The sequence below is a fragment of the Cebus imitator genome, unplaced genomic scaffold (assembly GCF_001604975.1).
Source record: "Cebus imitator isolate Cc_AM_T3 unplaced genomic scaffold, Cebus_imitator-1.0 Scaffold720, whole genome shotgun sequence".
In the NCBI taxonomy this organism is placed as follows: Eukaryota; Metazoa; Chordata; class Mammalia; order Primates; family Cebidae; genus Cebus; species Cebus imitator.
Window position 1 is genome coordinate 169,707 of NW_016108035.1, and position 17,598 is coordinate 187,304.

The 17,598-nt window shown below is 38.4% G+C and overlaps 1 protein-coding gene across 4 annotated transcripts in view; it reads left to right on the plus strand.

Moving 5' to 3' along the window:
• LOC108296499 (centromere protein P) overlaps positions 1-17,598 on the plus strand; it is a 273,862-nt gene that overhangs the window by 7,161 nt on the left and 249,103 nt on the right. For all 4 annotated transcript variants that reach the window (XR_005198410.1, XM_037735070.1, XM_037735072.1 and 1 more), the window contains exons 2-3: positions 5,401-5,489; positions 14,396-14,484. Coding sequence is in view for 3 of the 4 variants with exons in the window: in XM_037735070.1 (XP_037590998.1) it covers positions 5,448-5,489; positions 14,396-14,484 (131 nt within the window). In the remaining variant the exon portion in view is untranslated. The remainder of the gene's footprint in view (positions 1-5,400; positions 5,490-14,395; positions 14,485-17,598) is intronic.

A 17,598-nucleotide genomic window follows, 5' to 3' on the forward strand; every position in this document is an offset into this window, starting at 1 on the left:
AAAAAAAAAAAAAAAAACTGTCTGAGGTAAATAGTAAAGAACAGGCACAGTTTCTTTTCTTTCTTTCTTTTTAACCTCCTTCCTCATGGACAAGAACAGAAACAGTTTCTATAATTAAGTACCTTAATAGTCAAGTAAATAGTGATAAATGAATAATGATTATAAGAACCACAGCACCATTAATTTATAAATCTTAGGAGTTGTTCAGCACTGACATGAAAGCTGCCAAGATAAATGTTTTAGCAGATGGACCTTTTGCTAGAAGGAAAATTTCTGGTCCCAATGACTAGATTTTATTGCCAAAGATCTGTGATGCACTAAGAGATAAGGGGTAGCTACTTTGGCTGTGCAAGTGGATGTCAAGAACTTTGGCTGGTCAAGAATAACATTCCCAAAAGCAGAAATCATTTTTGGTGTGCTTCCTGACTTTTCCACTGAAAATAACCCTCATGACAGGGGAGAGGGAGAATAACCTTAGAGTGTCTTTGGCAGCCACTGTAGGGTAATGGAATTATATACAGAAACAGAGTGATGAAATTTGGAGACTTAAATTACTTGAAGGGAAGAGATGGAATGCAGAGAGAATAGAGAATGAGGATAGGCCAGGTATAAGACTTTTACTAGCTTAAAAGTCTCAACATGAAGATTAGGCATAGAGTCTTGACAAAGCTAATGTGCTTTGAATGGGAGATTTCAGACAGGGACATAACAAGAGTTAAAATGCCTTTTTTCTGTCTGTGAGTAATATGTGCTCATTTTAGAAAACTTAGAAAAATATAAAAATTGTAAACAAGAAATATCATTTTAAAGCCAGAAATCTATGTGGTTGTAGGAGTTTCTTGAAATGAATTGTGAAGTAGTTTGGCAAGAGTAATGGTACTGGAAGAAATATACCTTGTTTTTTATTTTTTTGTTCCTTTTTCTTCATTTTTGTTTGTTTTTTTGAGATGGAGTTTTGCTCTGCCAGGCTGGAGTGCAGTGGCGTGATCTTGGCTCCCTGCAACCTCCACCTCTTGGGTTCAAGTGATTCTCCTGCCTCAGCCTCCTGAGTAGCTGGGATTACAGGCATGCGCCACCATGCCTGGGTAATTTTTATATTTTTAGTAAAAATTAGGTTTCACCATGTTGGCCAGGCCGGTCTCGAACTCCTGACCTCAGGTGACCTGCCCTCCTTGGCCTCCCAAAGTGCTGGGATTACAGGCGTGAGCCACTGCGCCCAGTCTAAGAAAAATATTTTGAACAGGAAAATAATAAAGACTGACAGTAGCAGTCATATGTAATGTAATCTATACACGAAAGGGTCCTGTCAGAATAAGTCATTTGACAATGCAGTGCTGGTGTCACTAGTTTTCAGATGTTTCTTGTTCTCTTTTTCACAAGAATTGTATAATTTCATAAAGAAGTTAAACAGCTGTTAGGCTTCACAGGTTAAAATGCTTGAAAGCCTTGTCATCGAAGACTATTTTCTTATGTCACAATATCTGTTTGTTATAACACAGAAAAAAGTTACCAGGCAAAAGTGAATAGTTGTTCCAAACAGAAGCGATACAGCATTGTTCCAATGGTATTTCTAATAATAATACTATATTTTGACAGATTTTTAATCTATTAAACTGGGAACAATACAGTTTGATTTAGTGGATGTGTTTGGTGACACATGATGCCATCAAATCTTTAATTAATCAAATAACTACTGTGTCTGTCCCGGATAGTTGGCCAGGTGCTATTGGAAAGACAAACAGCTATTTGAAGTCATTGTCTTTTGCCATAGCTATTACTTGGGCAGACACAGTTTCTGTGGCATATTAATGAATATAGCTGAAGCTAGGTAATCAAATGATCTTGACTTCCATCATTCCAAAGTATTATTTATCATTATTGAGTCATAACTAATACTTTATTGCAGCTATGCTTTTATTTCTCCGTACATTTTTAGAACTCTTTTTTTTTGGAATTTGCTTTAGTAATTATGATGATTCTTTTAAATATTCTCCATTTTGATTCCAAAAGAGTCAGTTTACAAATTAAGTAATGGAGTTTGAAGTCCAAATTAAGTGTTACTGCAAAGTAATGAGAATAGTTTTTAATTTATAATTTTTATTCTTGTCTTTTGATTAGCTTTAAACGCATATTGTTAAAAATATGTGAATGGGCTTGATATTGATATGTGGATTGATTGTTTTGAAGGACTAATCCTCTTCTGCTATCTGTAAACTTTGTTAAAAATACACCTTTACTCATTATTTTAAAATAAAAATCAGGCCAGGTATGGTGGTTCACGCCTGTAATCCTAGCACTTTGGGAGGCTGAGGCGGTTGGATCACGAGGTCAAGAGATCAAGACCATCCTGGTCAACATGGTGAAACCCCGTCTCTATTAAAAATACAAAAAATTAGCTGGGCATGGTGGCACGTGCCTGTAATCCCAGCTACTCAAGGAGGCTGAGGCAGGAGAATTGCCTGAACCCAGGAGGCGGAGGTTGCGGTGAGCTGAGATTGTGCCATTGCACTCCAGCCTGGGTAACAAGAGCGAAACTCCTTCTCAAAAAAAAAAAAAAAAAAAAATTAGCTGGGTGTGATGGTGCCTGTCTGTAGTCCCAGCTGCTTGGGAGGCTGTAGCAGGAGAATGGCTTGAAGCTGGGAGGTGGAGGTTACAGTGGCCTGAGACTGCACCATTGCATTGTAGCCTTGGTGACAAAATGAGACTCTATCTCAAAAAAAAAAATAATAATAATAATCTGGGCGCGTTGGCTCACACCTGTGGTCCCAGCACTTTGGGAAGCCAAGGCAGGTGGATCACTTGATATCAGGAGTTTGAGTCCAGCCTGGTCAATGTGGTGAAACCCTGTCCCTACCAAAAATACAAAAATTAATGTGGTGGGAGACACCTGTAGTCCCAGCTGCTCAGGAAGCTGAGGCAAGAAAATCGCTTGAGCCTGGGAGGCAGAGGTTGCAGTGAGCAGAGATGGCGCCACTGCACTCCAGCCTGGGCGACAGAGCGAGACTCCATTTCAAAGATAAAATAAAATAAAAACCAATGTGTTCAAGTTAAAAAGTAATGAACTGAAAATTTATCATGCTATATATTTGCATGCAATTTATATATGCATAGTGGTCATCCATGAAGAAAAAATAAAGCCTGGACGTAAAGAAAAAATAAAGTCTGGACATTGGACAGAATAATAAGTCTCTCTGGGCCTGATTTCTTGTGTGCAAAATAAAGTGATGGCTCTATATTATTTCCAGGATTCCATTTGCATTTTTTCTTTACTGCATTTTTGGCACATTTATTTTTATGGACAAAGACCAAGATCATCTAGATTTTCTCCTATACTATCTTCTAGGAGTTTTATAGTTTTGTGTTTTATATTTAGATCTGTGATATATTTTGAGTTAATTTTTGTGAAAGTTATTAAGTCAGTGTCTAGATTCTTTTTTTGCTTGTTTCGCATGGGGATGTTCAGTTGTTCCAGCCCCTTTTGTTGAAAAGACTATCCTTTCTCCATTGAATTGTCTTTGCTCCTTTGTCAAGGATCATTTGACTATATCTGTGTGACCCTATTTCTGGACGTTCTCTTCTGTTCTGTTGACCTATTTGTCTACTCTTTCACTAATACCATACTGTCTTGATTACTGTAGCTTTATAGTAAGTCTCTAAATCAGGTCATTTAAGTTCATAAACTTTATTTTTCTTGAAGATTGTTGTGGCTTTCCTGAGTTTTTGCTCTTCCACATAAATTTGATAATCAGTTTGTCAATATCCAGAAAGTAACTTGCTGGAATTTTGATTGGATTGCATTTAATGTGTAGATCAAGTTGGGAAGAACTGACAACTTAACAGTTGTGAGTCTTCCTTAGCCATTTATTTAAAAAATTCCACATCTAATCCATGATTAGGCATTGCACCTGGCTGTCATGTCTCTTTAGTCTAACTAATCTGGTCAGCATTCTCTGTCTTTTATGACATTGACATCTTCAAAGACCACTTGTATTATACATTGTTCTTCAATCTCTTTTTATTTCTGATGGTTTCCTCTTAATGACATTCCCGTGTAATTTTGACAGGAAAACTATGAAAGTGATGTTTTGTTCTTACTGGTACATCTAATTAGGAGGCAAATAATGTCAGTTTGTACCATTCTGTCTTTTTTTCCTAACTACTTATTGAACAAATCTTTAACCAGCCTTCCTATTTTGAGCTCCGAGTCCACCTCCCATAAAGGTACTTGATGCTGCTGATTCATAATACTCTTCTGGTATTCTGCTATGTAAATGGGCTTGCTTCTGGGTTTCCCCATTTGCTGGCTTCGGTTTCAGTTTTTCTGGCTCTACCAGGTCACTTTTACTTTTCCATGTGCTATCTAGTTCATCTGTCTGATTTCCAGCTTCCTAAATCAGATTTCTCTTCTCTTTCCTGTTCCCTTTATCCTTATAGAATCATGCCCTTCTAAAAATAACGTCATTAGCAAAAGTAGATGACTACATAAAGTCAGGATAGTGCTTACGTACTTCTTGTGGTTAGGGTATACCCTGGGAAAGGACATGAGGGAACCTTATGGGTTCTATAAAATTCTTGTATAATTATCTGAGTGATAGTTACCTGGACAACCACATGTGTAAAAAAAAATATTGAGCTGTATACTTAAGAACAGAGCATTTTATGCATTCAAATATATGCGTGTCATATCTCAAAAATATCATTTATCACTGTCATTTTAGTGAAGTTTTGAGAGAGAGCAGAGGTAAATGCATGGATTCAATTTACTGCCTTTAAGAACTAGATAGTGTTTAAAAAATAACCATTGAACAGTTAACGTGATTCAAATTTGTCTAGGGCTATACTAGTACATTTCTACTTTTTTTTTCTTTTTGAGACAGAGTCTCATTTTGTCGCCAGGTGCCAGGCTGGAGTGCAGTGATGCAGTCTCGGCTCACTGCAACCTCTGCCTCCCGGGTTCAAGCAGTTCTCTTGCCTCAGCCTCCCGAGTAGCTGGGACTACAGGCACACGCCACCATGCCCAGCTAATTTTTGTATTTTTAGTAGAGACGGGGTTTCACCATGTTGGCCAGGATGGTCTCGATCTCTTGACCTGGTGATCTGCCCACCGTGGCCTCCCAAAGTGCTGGGATTACAGGCATGAGCCACCGCGCCCGGCCACATTTCTACTTCTTACCATAATCTTTGGTATAGTTGAAAACTAGAATTAGAAGCTGTCATTAATTTTATTTTCCAAAGAGAATCAATTTGGTGTACATTTTTCCAGAGTTTTTCAATGTAATTATTCATGCATACTTTCACACATATACCCAATGTATTGTAGATATTCACACAAAATTAAATAATAGGCATTTGAAGAAAATGGTGATTTACAAACAAAATATTTGTTTTTCTGGTTTACAGGTATAAGAAAAGTTCTACAGAGACACCGATTATCAGGAAATTGCCACATGGTTACATTTCAACTTGAATTTCAGATTCTGGAAATTCAGGTAAGTTAAGGAGCATGTTGTGATAACAGAGATACTTCTGCTATGAGATAAACAATTCCCACAGCCTTCAACAGTGATGGAGCTGAAGAGGAGTTCATGAGCCAGGGCCCCCTCATAGCACTTTTGTGCAAAGTGGTACATTTTCAAAATTTCAAGTATTAATAGCCCAGCAACTGCATATGGTAGGATTGTTACGAAAACCATAGGTGCTTTATTGAAGGACAGGTAGCAAGATGCTCCTGGGCTCCCAGTGCAATCCCATGAGGTTGTGGGAATAGTCCTGGGTAGTTAGGTGATATGCCAGCCATCTAATATCTATTAGTTATCTATTGTTGCTTAACCAATCTCCATAACATTTGGCATCTTAACCCAAAGCAGGCCAAACATGATGGCTTTCACCTGTAATCTCAGCATTTTGGGAGGCTAAAACAGGAGGATTGCTTGCGCCCAGGAGTTTGAGACCAGCCCGGGCAACATAGTGACACCCTGTCTCTCCAAAAAGCAAAAAATTAGCCAGGCATGGTGGTACACACCTGTGTTCCCAGCTACTCGAGGCTGAGGTGGAAGGATTGCTTGAGTCTAGGAGGTCAAGGCTACAGTGAGCTGTGATTACACCACTGTACTCGAGCCTGGGTAACAGAGTGAGATCCTGTCACACACACACAAAAAAACCACCAAAAATACAATCATCCCTCAGTATCTGTGAGCAATTGGTTCCAGGATTCCCTGCAATACCAAAATCCACGGATACTCAAGTTCCTTATATAAAATGATGTAGTATTTGCCTATAATGTACACACATCCTTCTTTATACTTTAAAAATCATCTTTAGATTACTTCTAATACCCAATACAATATAAATGCTATAAAATAGTTATTATAGTATATTGTTTAGGGAATAATGATGAGAAAAACGATTTGTATGTGTTCAGTACAGATGCAATCATCTACATCTATAGTTTTTTTTTTCCAAATATTTTTGGTCTGCAGTTGGTCAGTCAATGGATGTAGAACCACAGAAAGGGAGGAATGACTATATTTATTAATTATCTCACCGATTTTCGGTGGGTCAGGAATTTTCGATGCCCTCAGTTGAGTGTCCTTGCTGAGGGCCTCTCATGAGGTTGTGGTCATCTGGGACCACAGCCACCTGAATGCTCCTTGGGGCTGGATGATCTTGCATGTTGTACTGGATTGCTGAGACATCACAGAGGGGGGAAGATCCCTTTGGCTAAGACCTTCACATAATATCAAGAAACAGGAAAGCAAAAGCAGACAGAATTATAAGTAGCCCCACTGGCCAGGGTGCAGCAGAACAGGGCTCAGCCACCTTCAAAGGCTGACTCCAAGAAAAGCTGAAAGCTGGAGAAAACAAAAAAAACCAAAAAAGCTGAAAGAGGAGAAAGCAGTTTCAACTAGTTTGTTTTGCCAGTTGGGCCAACAGGGAAATGTGTGTAAAGAGGAGGAACAGAACAGGGAAGGACAGCCAGGTTACCTTGGCCGCGGCTCATCAGATAACTAAAGTGGTGTAGAGTAGTTGTTGTAACTGAGTCCTAAGGAACAAGCTGCCTGCTTATATTCAGGGTCATGTGCCAGGATTCCTTATCCTTGTCATCAGTGTCCTTAGCCACAAAAACAGTCCCAAGTTTCCCATTTTGTATGAGACAGGAGTTGGTCATGGAGTCAGGACCTTACCTTCTTCTGTGTCAGATGGCCACTCCCTAACTGGTCCCAAGGATTTCGTACAGTTATCTGGGTTTGGAAGTTTTGCTTCTCTTGCAGTCCAAATCTCCATTTGCCATTACTGGCTCTGGCAGGCTAGGATGGGCTGGTGGTTATATAGACCCCCTAATTCGATGGCAAAGCTCCCAGCTTGTACTCATCTTAGAGTATCTCTCTTACACTGCCAAAGTGACCCAGAAAAGGTACAGTGTAGCATTGCCAAGGCCAGTTGAGCAGGATACAAAACACGTTTCACCATATTCTTGTGTCAGGGGCATGGGTGGTAAGTGCTCTAGGGAACTGACATTGTTCCGAGATGGGCACCAGGCCTTGGGGATGTACAAGATCACCAAGGTGATACCACATGACCACAAAGATCATATGCTGAAGACTAAAGCAGAGTATGGACCCAAATGGACTGGTATCATTTAGGCTGGACAACCTGTGCCAGCACCCCAGGCTTAAACTTCAGGTGGCGCAGGGATTCCTGGATGTTGTCCCATTGCAGAAGGTTTTGTAGTCTGACCAACTATATTTTCTTTCTTTGTGGCTCATGTGAACTTGATCTGAGTGTGATAATCTACTGAATGCACTTCTGTATTTAATGGGCCAGGCCTGCAACCCATGGCAGGTTGGTAGAATCAAAATCCTGTGGTCCAGTTCCATCTCTGAAAACATGTGCACTCTAGTATATATGTCCAGGAAACTGCTCAGGGGAATCCTGGCAGCCTTGGGATCTTGCAGCCTTTTTCTGCTGTAGGAGTTCATCTCCTTCACAGGTGCCTTGTGGGTTATGTGGAGAGAAGCTCGGCTGTAGTCAAAATTAGTCTTTTCCTTGGGAGGCTTGTCCACAAATCCAAGTGAAAAGGGAAAGATTATCCTCTGACATTGAGGTGAATGAGCTGCTTAGTGGAGTTGTACCTTCCAGGATGTGTTGTACCCTAAGAGATTGGTGTGCTCCTTAGTGGGGCTATGGCCTGAGAAGACTACAGTATCCAACATAGACTGCAGTATCTTCACTTCACTTTATTTAAGTTGCATACTTTAGTCACCTTAAACCTCTGATGGAAAGTATCAATTCGTAATTTGATGCCTTCCTGAGTCAAATAAGGATGAGGTCATGGTGTAGAAGGCATTTTTGATAATGTAATATGCTCCTGAAGAATGACTGCTGCCTGACCAGAGTCATTCCCAGCATGAACTACCACATGGTTTGGCCTCCTGGGCCTGGGTAGCTGCCCCAGGGCAGCACAGACAGGATAGAAGCCAAGCAGTAGATGTCCTGCCACTTAGGTCCTGCTACCCTTGCTGCTGTCTGCCTCCCACCTGACAGTGTTGGCACTGACCCAGACCTCAACAGTATTTTAAGCAAATATTCTTATCCTCATGCCACCAAAGCATGATTGAAAATTTTGTGACTGTTTGGTAATGGCCTGAGATTATACCGTTAGCTTACATGCGGAATGAATTAGAATCATTTGAGCTGCGCCTGAAAGAAAATTTAAAAATAAAGGTACTAGAAGTCTATTTCTCTATTACTTAAGTAAACTTGTATGTTTTCAAGGGCCAATATGGTGGGTTTATGATAGATTCTACCATCAACCACACATGGCTTCAATTCATAGCTCAATGATCACATTAGCATTTCAGGTATCAGGAAGAGGTTGAGCAAACAAAGCCTCACCTATTCTTTTAAAGAACACTTTCTGGAAGTTGTACACTCATCATTTTCACTTACAGTCCATTGGCCAACAAATTGATGCAAAGGATGCTGGAAATTTAGTCTTCATTATACTTGGCCATGTGGCTAGTGAAAAACTGGAGCAAGAAAAAAGTATAAATACAGGGGACTACTAGGAGTTTCTGTCCTACATGCTTTAGGGGATGCAGGAGGAAAAAAAATCTAAAGAGAGGAACTGTTGATATGTTCTTTGAAAGGTATAGAACCAGGCCAGACCTGGTGGCTCATGTCTGTAATCCCAGCACTTTGGGAGGCTGAGGCAGATGGACCAGGAACTCAAGACCAGCCTGGCCAACATGGTGAAACCCCTTCTCTACTAAAAATACAAAAAATTAGCTGGGAGTGGTGGTGGGCATCTGTAATCCCAGCTGCTATGGACCCTGAGGCAGGAGAATCGCTTGAACCCCTGGAGACAGAGGTGGCAGTGAGCCCAGATTGCACCACTGTACTCCAGCCTGGGTGACAGAGTGAGACACTGTCTCACCCACACACAAAAAAGACATAGTAGTTGCTGAGTCTCTAAAGAGACATGAATTGTCATTGTTCATGTTTAAAAGTATGTAGATGTTTTGAGACTGCTTGGTTTTACTAACAATGTGCTACAGAAAGAATGTGTTCTCCCTGGCTGTGTTAAGAATTCTTTCTCTCTGAGACTTTTAGATTTTATGATTCTTCTTGAAGACCAGACTGGTAAATAAGGTGTTGGAAGAAATTACAGACACGCCTGGAATTAACATGGTTTTTGGAGTCAGTTGTATAGGAGGGCACCAAGAGTTCTTACTTGGCGAGGAAAAAACAAATAACAATCTTATTTTTCTTTATTGCTTACAATTCTGATGTAATAAGGTGATGGAAACTTTTTGAAATTTTTATTATTTAATGGCAAATTCTAGCATATTCTTTACCAACTTGTGTATGTATGCCTTTAGAAACATACCAAGTAGAATTGCTAGGTCAAAGGAAATGTCCTTTTAAATTCTGAAAGTGGCAAATTGCCTTCTAAAATAGTTTTACCATTTTACATACTGAGCACATTTTTACTGTTAAGGCTGATAGAAAAAAACAACACAGCAACCTTGTGTGTTCTAAAACATTTTTTAAAAATAAAATTTCCACTAGAGGGAGAGGTTTAGCTATCTGAAAATTAAAAAGTAATCTAAATAGTAAAATCCTCAATTTATAGAATATTGTTTTAATAAAGTTATATTAATAAAATATTTGAACTAAACATGACCTCACATCATGTTAATAGAATGTTAGAACAAAATGATAACTTATAGTTTGTCTAGGTCGACCCTATTATTTTATAAGTAAATGGATCCACAGAGTTTGAATGAGTACACGTTTGTGCAGTTATTATTGTCCAACATGGTTGGGACATAGAGCTCTGTTGTCCAGATTTACTTTCTGGTGTTCTCAGCACTATGTTTGTGAAGAGTTGTAAGACATCAGAATTAACATTTATCAGCCTTCCATAATCTAAGCAACATAATCAATTAGATGGATAGGAGTTTGTGGGGAAAGTGGCAGGTTGTTTCCATAACTTCTATCCCAATGAAATGAACAAAATTATTCAAAAATAAGCAATATTTTTAAATAGAAGAGAATACAATTCCATTTATCATAGGCTCCAAAGAGAGTCTCTCTGATATTAATGACATTTGATTCTAAACACTGAAATCCAATACAAGGTGGTTCATGAGAGGTTTATAAGTTTTACAAAGTTAGGCTGGGTATGGTGCTCACACCTGTAATCCCAGCACTGAGGGAAGTCAAGGCAGGAAGACAGCTTGAGAATTAGAATTAGAGGCCAGCCTGGGCAACATAGTGAGACCCTGTCTCTTTTTTTTTTTTTTAATTAAAAATTAGCCAGGCTTGATGGCTCACCCATATAGTCCTAGCCACTTGGGAGGCTGAGGCTGGAGGATTGCTTGAGTCCAGAAATTCAAGGTTACAATGAGCTGTGACTGAACCACTGCATTCTAGCCTGGGCAATAGAGCAAAACCCTGACAAAAAAAAAAAAAAAAAAGGTACCAACTTAATGGCACCTTTTCCTAAACACTTCTACCCATAATCCTTCAGTTGTAGAGGAGAATGAAAACCGTGGGCTTAAATTAAATGGACCATTGTAGAAAGGAATGTGCTGCTGAGACTCATGTAGGGGCTTGAGGTCAGATTGTTTATAAGGTCTCTTCTCTTATTTACCAACTGGGGAGAATTGACCTAGTTAGCGGTACCACAAGCAGGGGAGAGATGGAAAAACAATATTTTCAAGTCAGCTTTCAAGTTGTTCAAGATTCTATAAACCAACAAAAAATTTTTTTTTAAAGAGGCCAATAAATCATAGACTTTGCATTGAAGGGTTACTTGCCTATTCTAATGGGTTAAAAAGCTGAAATCTAACATGTGTCTACACATACTTGACCAGGAGACCAGATGTGCCCCTGAGATTTTTGTTTTCCTTTTCCTTTCTTTCCTTTTATTTTTCTGGTAACAGTTCTATTGAGATATAATTCACATATCATATAACTTACCAGTTTAAAGTGTATAGTTCTATAGTTGTTTTTCAAATATAATTTATTCAGAATCCAAGCTTTGTTTCATAAGTTTATTATTATTTATTATTATTATTGTTATTCTTTTTGAGGCTGAGTCTTGCTCTGTTGCCCAGGCTGGAGTGCAGTGGTGCGATCTTCGTTCACTGCAACCTCTGCCTCCTGGGTTCAAGTGATTCTCCTGCCTTGGCCTCCCAATTAGCTGTGCACCACCATGCCCAGCTAATTTGTGAATATTTAGTAGAGACAGGGTTTCACCATGTTGGCCAGGCTGGTCTCAAACTCCTTACCTCAAGTGGTCCACTTGCCTTGGCCTCCCAAAGTGCTGGAATTACAGGTGTGAGCCACTGCATCTGGCCTGTAGTTTTTAATATATTCAGAGTTGTGCAGTCATTGCCACAGTAAATTTTTTTACCTCAAAAAGAAACCCCATATTCTTTAACTGTCATCCTTCAACTCCCCCTCTCCTTTTACCCAATCCCAAAGAACCAGTTTTCTCTCTACAGATTTGCTTGTTTTGGACTTTTCATAAAAATAGAAGCATATAATATGTGGTCTGTGTTGTCTGGCTTCTTTCACTTAGCATAATGTTTTCAAGGCCCATCCATACTGTAGCATTTATCATTGTAGAGACGGGATCTCACCGTGTTGGCCAGGCTGGTCTTGAATTTCCGGGCTCAAGCAATCTTTCTGCCACAGCCTCTCAAAGTGTTGGGATTAGAGAGACATGAGCCACTATGTTCAGCCTTATGTGCAAGTTTTTAAGTGGACTTAAGTTTCCACTTAAGTGGAAATGTGTGACCAGAAGGGGAATTACCAGGTCAATTGGAACTATTTGATGATGACCAATGATGTTGAGCATCTTTTCGTGTGCTTATTGGCCATTCGTATGTCATCTTTGGAGAGATATCTATTTAGATCTTTTGCCCAGTTTTGAATTGGTTTAACTTTTAAAAAACTGAGTTGTAAGAGTGCTTCTGGAACTTACGTTTTGATTAGAAATGGTGGTAGATGCCCACAGAGAGCTTATTGAACTGCATCTGCTCCTAGTAATTCCTACCCTTCCCTCAAGCAGATGAAAAACTAAACAAAGATTACAAACCATCAGTATTTCTTTCTCCAAAAGTTCAGAATATTAAGGGATAGTCAGATAGTATACAGATAAATGGGAAAGAGAGTCAAGAAGTTTCCACTCACTGTAGTCTTAGGAAATAGCAAAAATTGCTGGATTTACTGCTGTTCATAACAAATAGGAGCCACAGAGTTCAGGAATTCAGAGCACAAAGATGGAACAGAGTTCTTTCATCACCATATTGGGCAATGTGATTTAAAATTAGGGCAAAAATACTGACATAAAAAGAAAGGAAGTTAAGAAAATACAGACAAATTCACTTTAAATGGTTAATCCAGGAAATAAAACAGCATGCTATATAAAAGCTGCTCTGACTCTCAAATCATAAAGAAAATTGAATAAGAGAAAAAAGCTGAGAGAAAAAGAAAAGAAGAATAAAATGATTATAGTACTGAAAATTACATTATCAGTGTAAGAGAATAGAGTATGGAGGATATGCCTGAGAAAAATCACCTGTGAAAGCAATTGAAACGAACATAATAAATCTAGAAGACAGACAATGGAGAGCCAATATATGATTTTTCCAAAAGCAAGAGTAGCAAAAAAAGTAAAGAGAAATTATAGCAAATACATAACAGAACAAATTTTACTAAAGTAAAAGGGAAAACCTGAATCTGCAGATCAAAACAGTTTAACGATCCCCATCATTGAGTATATAGCTGTTTTTGTTTTCTGTGATCAGTAGTACGGTTATGAATATATTTGTTGATAAGTCTTTGTCTTCGTTTCTCATTATAGTACTTAAGGACAGATTCTTAGAAGTTAAATTACTGGGACAGAAGATTAAGAATATTTTAAGTTATGCATTGTCAAAATGATATTTAAAAGTGTTATGCTAGGTTTCAGTATATTTACTAGGATTGACACATTTTTAGTCATTGCTCATTTTATAGGCAAAAATGGCATCTTATTATTTTAATTTACAATTATTACTAGCGAGATTGAACTTTTTATTTTTATTTTTTTGGAGATGAAGTCTTGCTCTTTCGCCCAGGCTGGAGTGCAGTGGTATGATCTCAGGTCACTGCAACCACTGCCTCCTGGGTTCAAGCAATTCTCCTACCTCAGCCTCCAGAGTAGCTGGGATTACAGGTGGCCCCCACCAAGCCCGGCTAATTTTTATTATTTTTTAGTAGAGATGGGGTTTCATCACATCTGCCAGGCTGATCTCAAACTCCTGACCTCAGGTGATCCACCAGCCTCGGCCTCCTAAAGTGCTGGGCTTGCAGGTGTAAGCCACTGTGCCCAGCTGAGATTGAACGTTTTTGTACATGTAAATTGTTTTTTACTTCTGAATTTTTAGTTAATATCCTTTGCCGTTTTTTTTTCCAGCTTTTTAGTGTCCCTTTGTCATGTTTATGGTAAATATTTAGCTCAGTTTATTGCTTCTCTTTTATTATAAGATCATTTTTTTACTTAGATATATTGTGTTTTTATTTAATCATATTTGCTAATTTTTTTCTATTTTTGTTTAGAAAGTCTTTCCTCAATAATAAATTAAAAGTTTATATTTTCTCTTTATATTTTATTGTTTCAGTGTTCCATTTACATAAGTAATTCATCTGGAATTCCTTTTGGTTTTTGGTATAGAGTAAGGATCTGACTTCATTCTTTTAACAAATAACCAATGTTTTTGGTATAATTTCTTGATTACTCTTTTATTTGGTGACAGTTCATTTTGCATATTTCAAAAGTATTTTTATCTTTTTGAAGTTTACCATGCTTTGATACGTAAACTTTTTATCTTTGTTTTAGAATAAGGAGAGATTATCTTCTGCTGTTACTGACCTCAACATAATAATGGAGCCCACAGAATGTTCAGAATTAAGTGAATTTGTGTCTAGGTAAGCTATTTTACAAGTTTACTCTTTTAGACAAAAAAGGTAAATTTACACTTTACTGTTTTAAGTTTACCTTTTCCTTTTCTTAGTAAATAAATAGGTCTTCTCTGAAAATATAACACCATTACTGTGGCTTTTACTTAAGCCCCTATTCTCTATTTCTATTATTCTTTCATTTAATTTATATTTATTGAACACTCACTATGTGCTGGGTATTAAAATTAAAATGTGAGCAAGAAAAGATCTAATCCTCAGTCCTCGTGGAATTGACAGTCTAGTTGAGAAGTCAGATATTAATCAAATAATGGCAGAAGTAAATCTTAAATTATGACTATGTTAAATGCTACAAAGGAGAGTTACATAATGCTGTTGAACTATATATCAGGAATTTTTGTTTTTTATTATTTTTATATTTTATTTTAAAATTAGAGTTGAGATCTCACTATGTTGCCCAGGCTGCTCAAGCAATCCTCCTGCCTTAGCCTCCTAAAGTGTGTATCAGGAATTTGACTAGCAGAGAGAACATGAAATCATTTCCTGAAGGTTGAGCTGACATCTGAAAAATGAGTAAGTGTGAACTAACAAAGAGGAAATAGCTTTACTGTGCATTGTGCTAGCAGGGAGCATGACGTCTTTGAGCAATTGACACAGGGCCAGAGTGACCGGTAGAGGCAAGAGCATAGGAGAATGGTGTAAGTTGAGGCTAGTAAATTAGGTAAGGTCCATACTACAGGGAATTTGGTATGAAGAGTTTTATCATAGTCCTAGGACCAAGTGAAACTATTAAAAAGTTTTGATCAGGGCCTGAGGAAAACAGAAGCATGGCATCCTAGAAAGAATTATTCTGGATGCTATGGAGAACTGGAATGAAGGGATACAATCATTGATACAGGTGAGTCAATGACTAGTCTTTTAAAACAGTTCAGGCAAGAGAAGTTTGTAGTTTGGACTGAAATGATGGTACTTAGCTAGATGAATTTTGGGGATACTTAGGAAGCAAAAATGAGTGGGCAATGGATTGCTTGAATAAAAGGAATTAGAGTTCATTCATAGGTGATAACTCTTCCATTATGGTGGGCCTATTTGCTGATAAGGGGAAGTTGGAAGAGGGCCATTGTCTGGTGAGATTATGACTTTATTTTGGACATATGAGACTTGAGTGCCTTTGAAAACTCTGAAATAAAAATGTGAAAGAGGCAGCACAGAAGAGGTGGGGGTGAGATATAGAACACTGAAATTATCTTCTATTCGGTAGGAATTAAAGCCTTGAGCAGGAATGAGGTTGCCTAGGAAGGACTATAGAGTGAAACTAGAAAAGGGCCTAAACCTAAGCCTTGAGGAATTCTTAAATATACTGGCTGAATAGAAGGCAAGGATCCTGCAAAGGAATTAGAAAAGGAACTGTTTGAGAGTTAGGCAGAACACCAAGAATGTGTTGTGTCATGGCAGAGATCACATACTTCCTTTTGTTCAGACCATGGTTTGGAAGTAGCATCTGCTATTTGGAAATTACAAAAGGAAGAATACTGAGATATTTTGTAATAATGAGCATATTATAGTCACTTAATATTTAATCTCAGCCATTTGGGTAATTTTTTTAGACTGGGTTCCATTTGTGGAGAGTCATATTTTAGAAAGAGTGTTGAACATAGGTCAGAAGACCTGGATTTTAGTCCAGATTCAATGACCTAGTGCAAGTTACTTCTCCTTTTGAAGCTTCTTTCTTCTTTATCTCTGCTGTTATGTAATTTAAATATTATGTGCCTAAATATGAATTTATTTTTAGTTTTTCATTATAGATCTGTAGTTTTCATACAGGATTGATATCTTTAATTTTTGGAAAATTTTAGTCATTATTTTATTGACTCTTGCTTCTACCTTGATCATCCCTTATCACAGTCTACCTTCACTTTAAGTAGTAAACATTTCACATGTACTGTAAGAACAACAGTATACTTTCCATTTTTTCCCCTCAACCATTGTGTTATTATTGTCATACAATTGTCATACACTTTTACATGTTCCTGATGCCTCAGGGCATTGTTACTATTTTTGCCTTAGACTCAATTATTTTTTAAAGCAATTAAAAATAAGACAAAACTTGCTTTGTTTTGTTTTTTGAGATGGAGTCTTACTTACTCTGTTGCCCAGGCTGGAGTGCAGTGGCATGATCTTGGCTCACTGCAACCTCTGCTTCCCAGGTTCAGGCAATTCTCCTGCCTCAGCCTCCTGAATAGCTAGGATTACAGGCACCCAGCTACCATGCCTAGCTAATTTTTTTTTTTCTTGGTAGAGACAGGGTTTCACCATGTGGGCCAGGCTGGTCTTGAACTCCTGACCTCAAATGATCCACCCACTACGACCTCCCAAAGTGCTGAGATTACAGGCATGAGCCACCGCACCTGGCCAACAAAACATGTTTTTGTATATTTATCTTCATTTTTTCAGTTACAACATTCTTCATTTCTTTATGTTGATTCAGATTTCTAACTTATATGCTCCTTCTTCCGTAAGAACTTCCTTTAGCTTTTTTTTTTTTTTTTTTTTTTTTTTTTTTTTTTTTTTAAAGAGATTCTTAACTGTCGCCCAGGCTGGAAGTCCAGTGGCATAATCTCAGCTCACTGCATTCTCCCGTCTTAGCCTCCAAGTAGCTGGGATTGCAGGCGCATGCCACCATGCCCAGCAAATTTTTGTATTTTTAATAGAAATGGGGTTTCACCATGTCGCCCAGGCTGGTCTCGATTTCCTGACCTCAGGTGATCCAGCTGCCTCGGCATCCCAAAGTGTTGGAATTACAGGCAGAGCCTCTGTGCCTGGCCATTTTAATAATAATTTCTGACTTGTTTTTTTGAGACAGAGTCTTGCTCTGTCACCCAGGCTAGAGTGCAGTGGTATGCTGTTGGCTTACTGCAGCCTCCGCCTCCTGGGTTCAAGTGATTTTCCTACCTCAGCCTCATGAGTAGGTGGGATTACAGCCGGTATGCTGCAGTGCCTGGCTAATTCTGTGTGTTTTTAGTAGAGATCGGGTTTTGCTTTGTTGGCCAGGCTGGTCTGGAACACCTGACCTCAAGGGATCTACACACCTTTGCTTCCCAAAATGCTTGTATTATAAAAGCA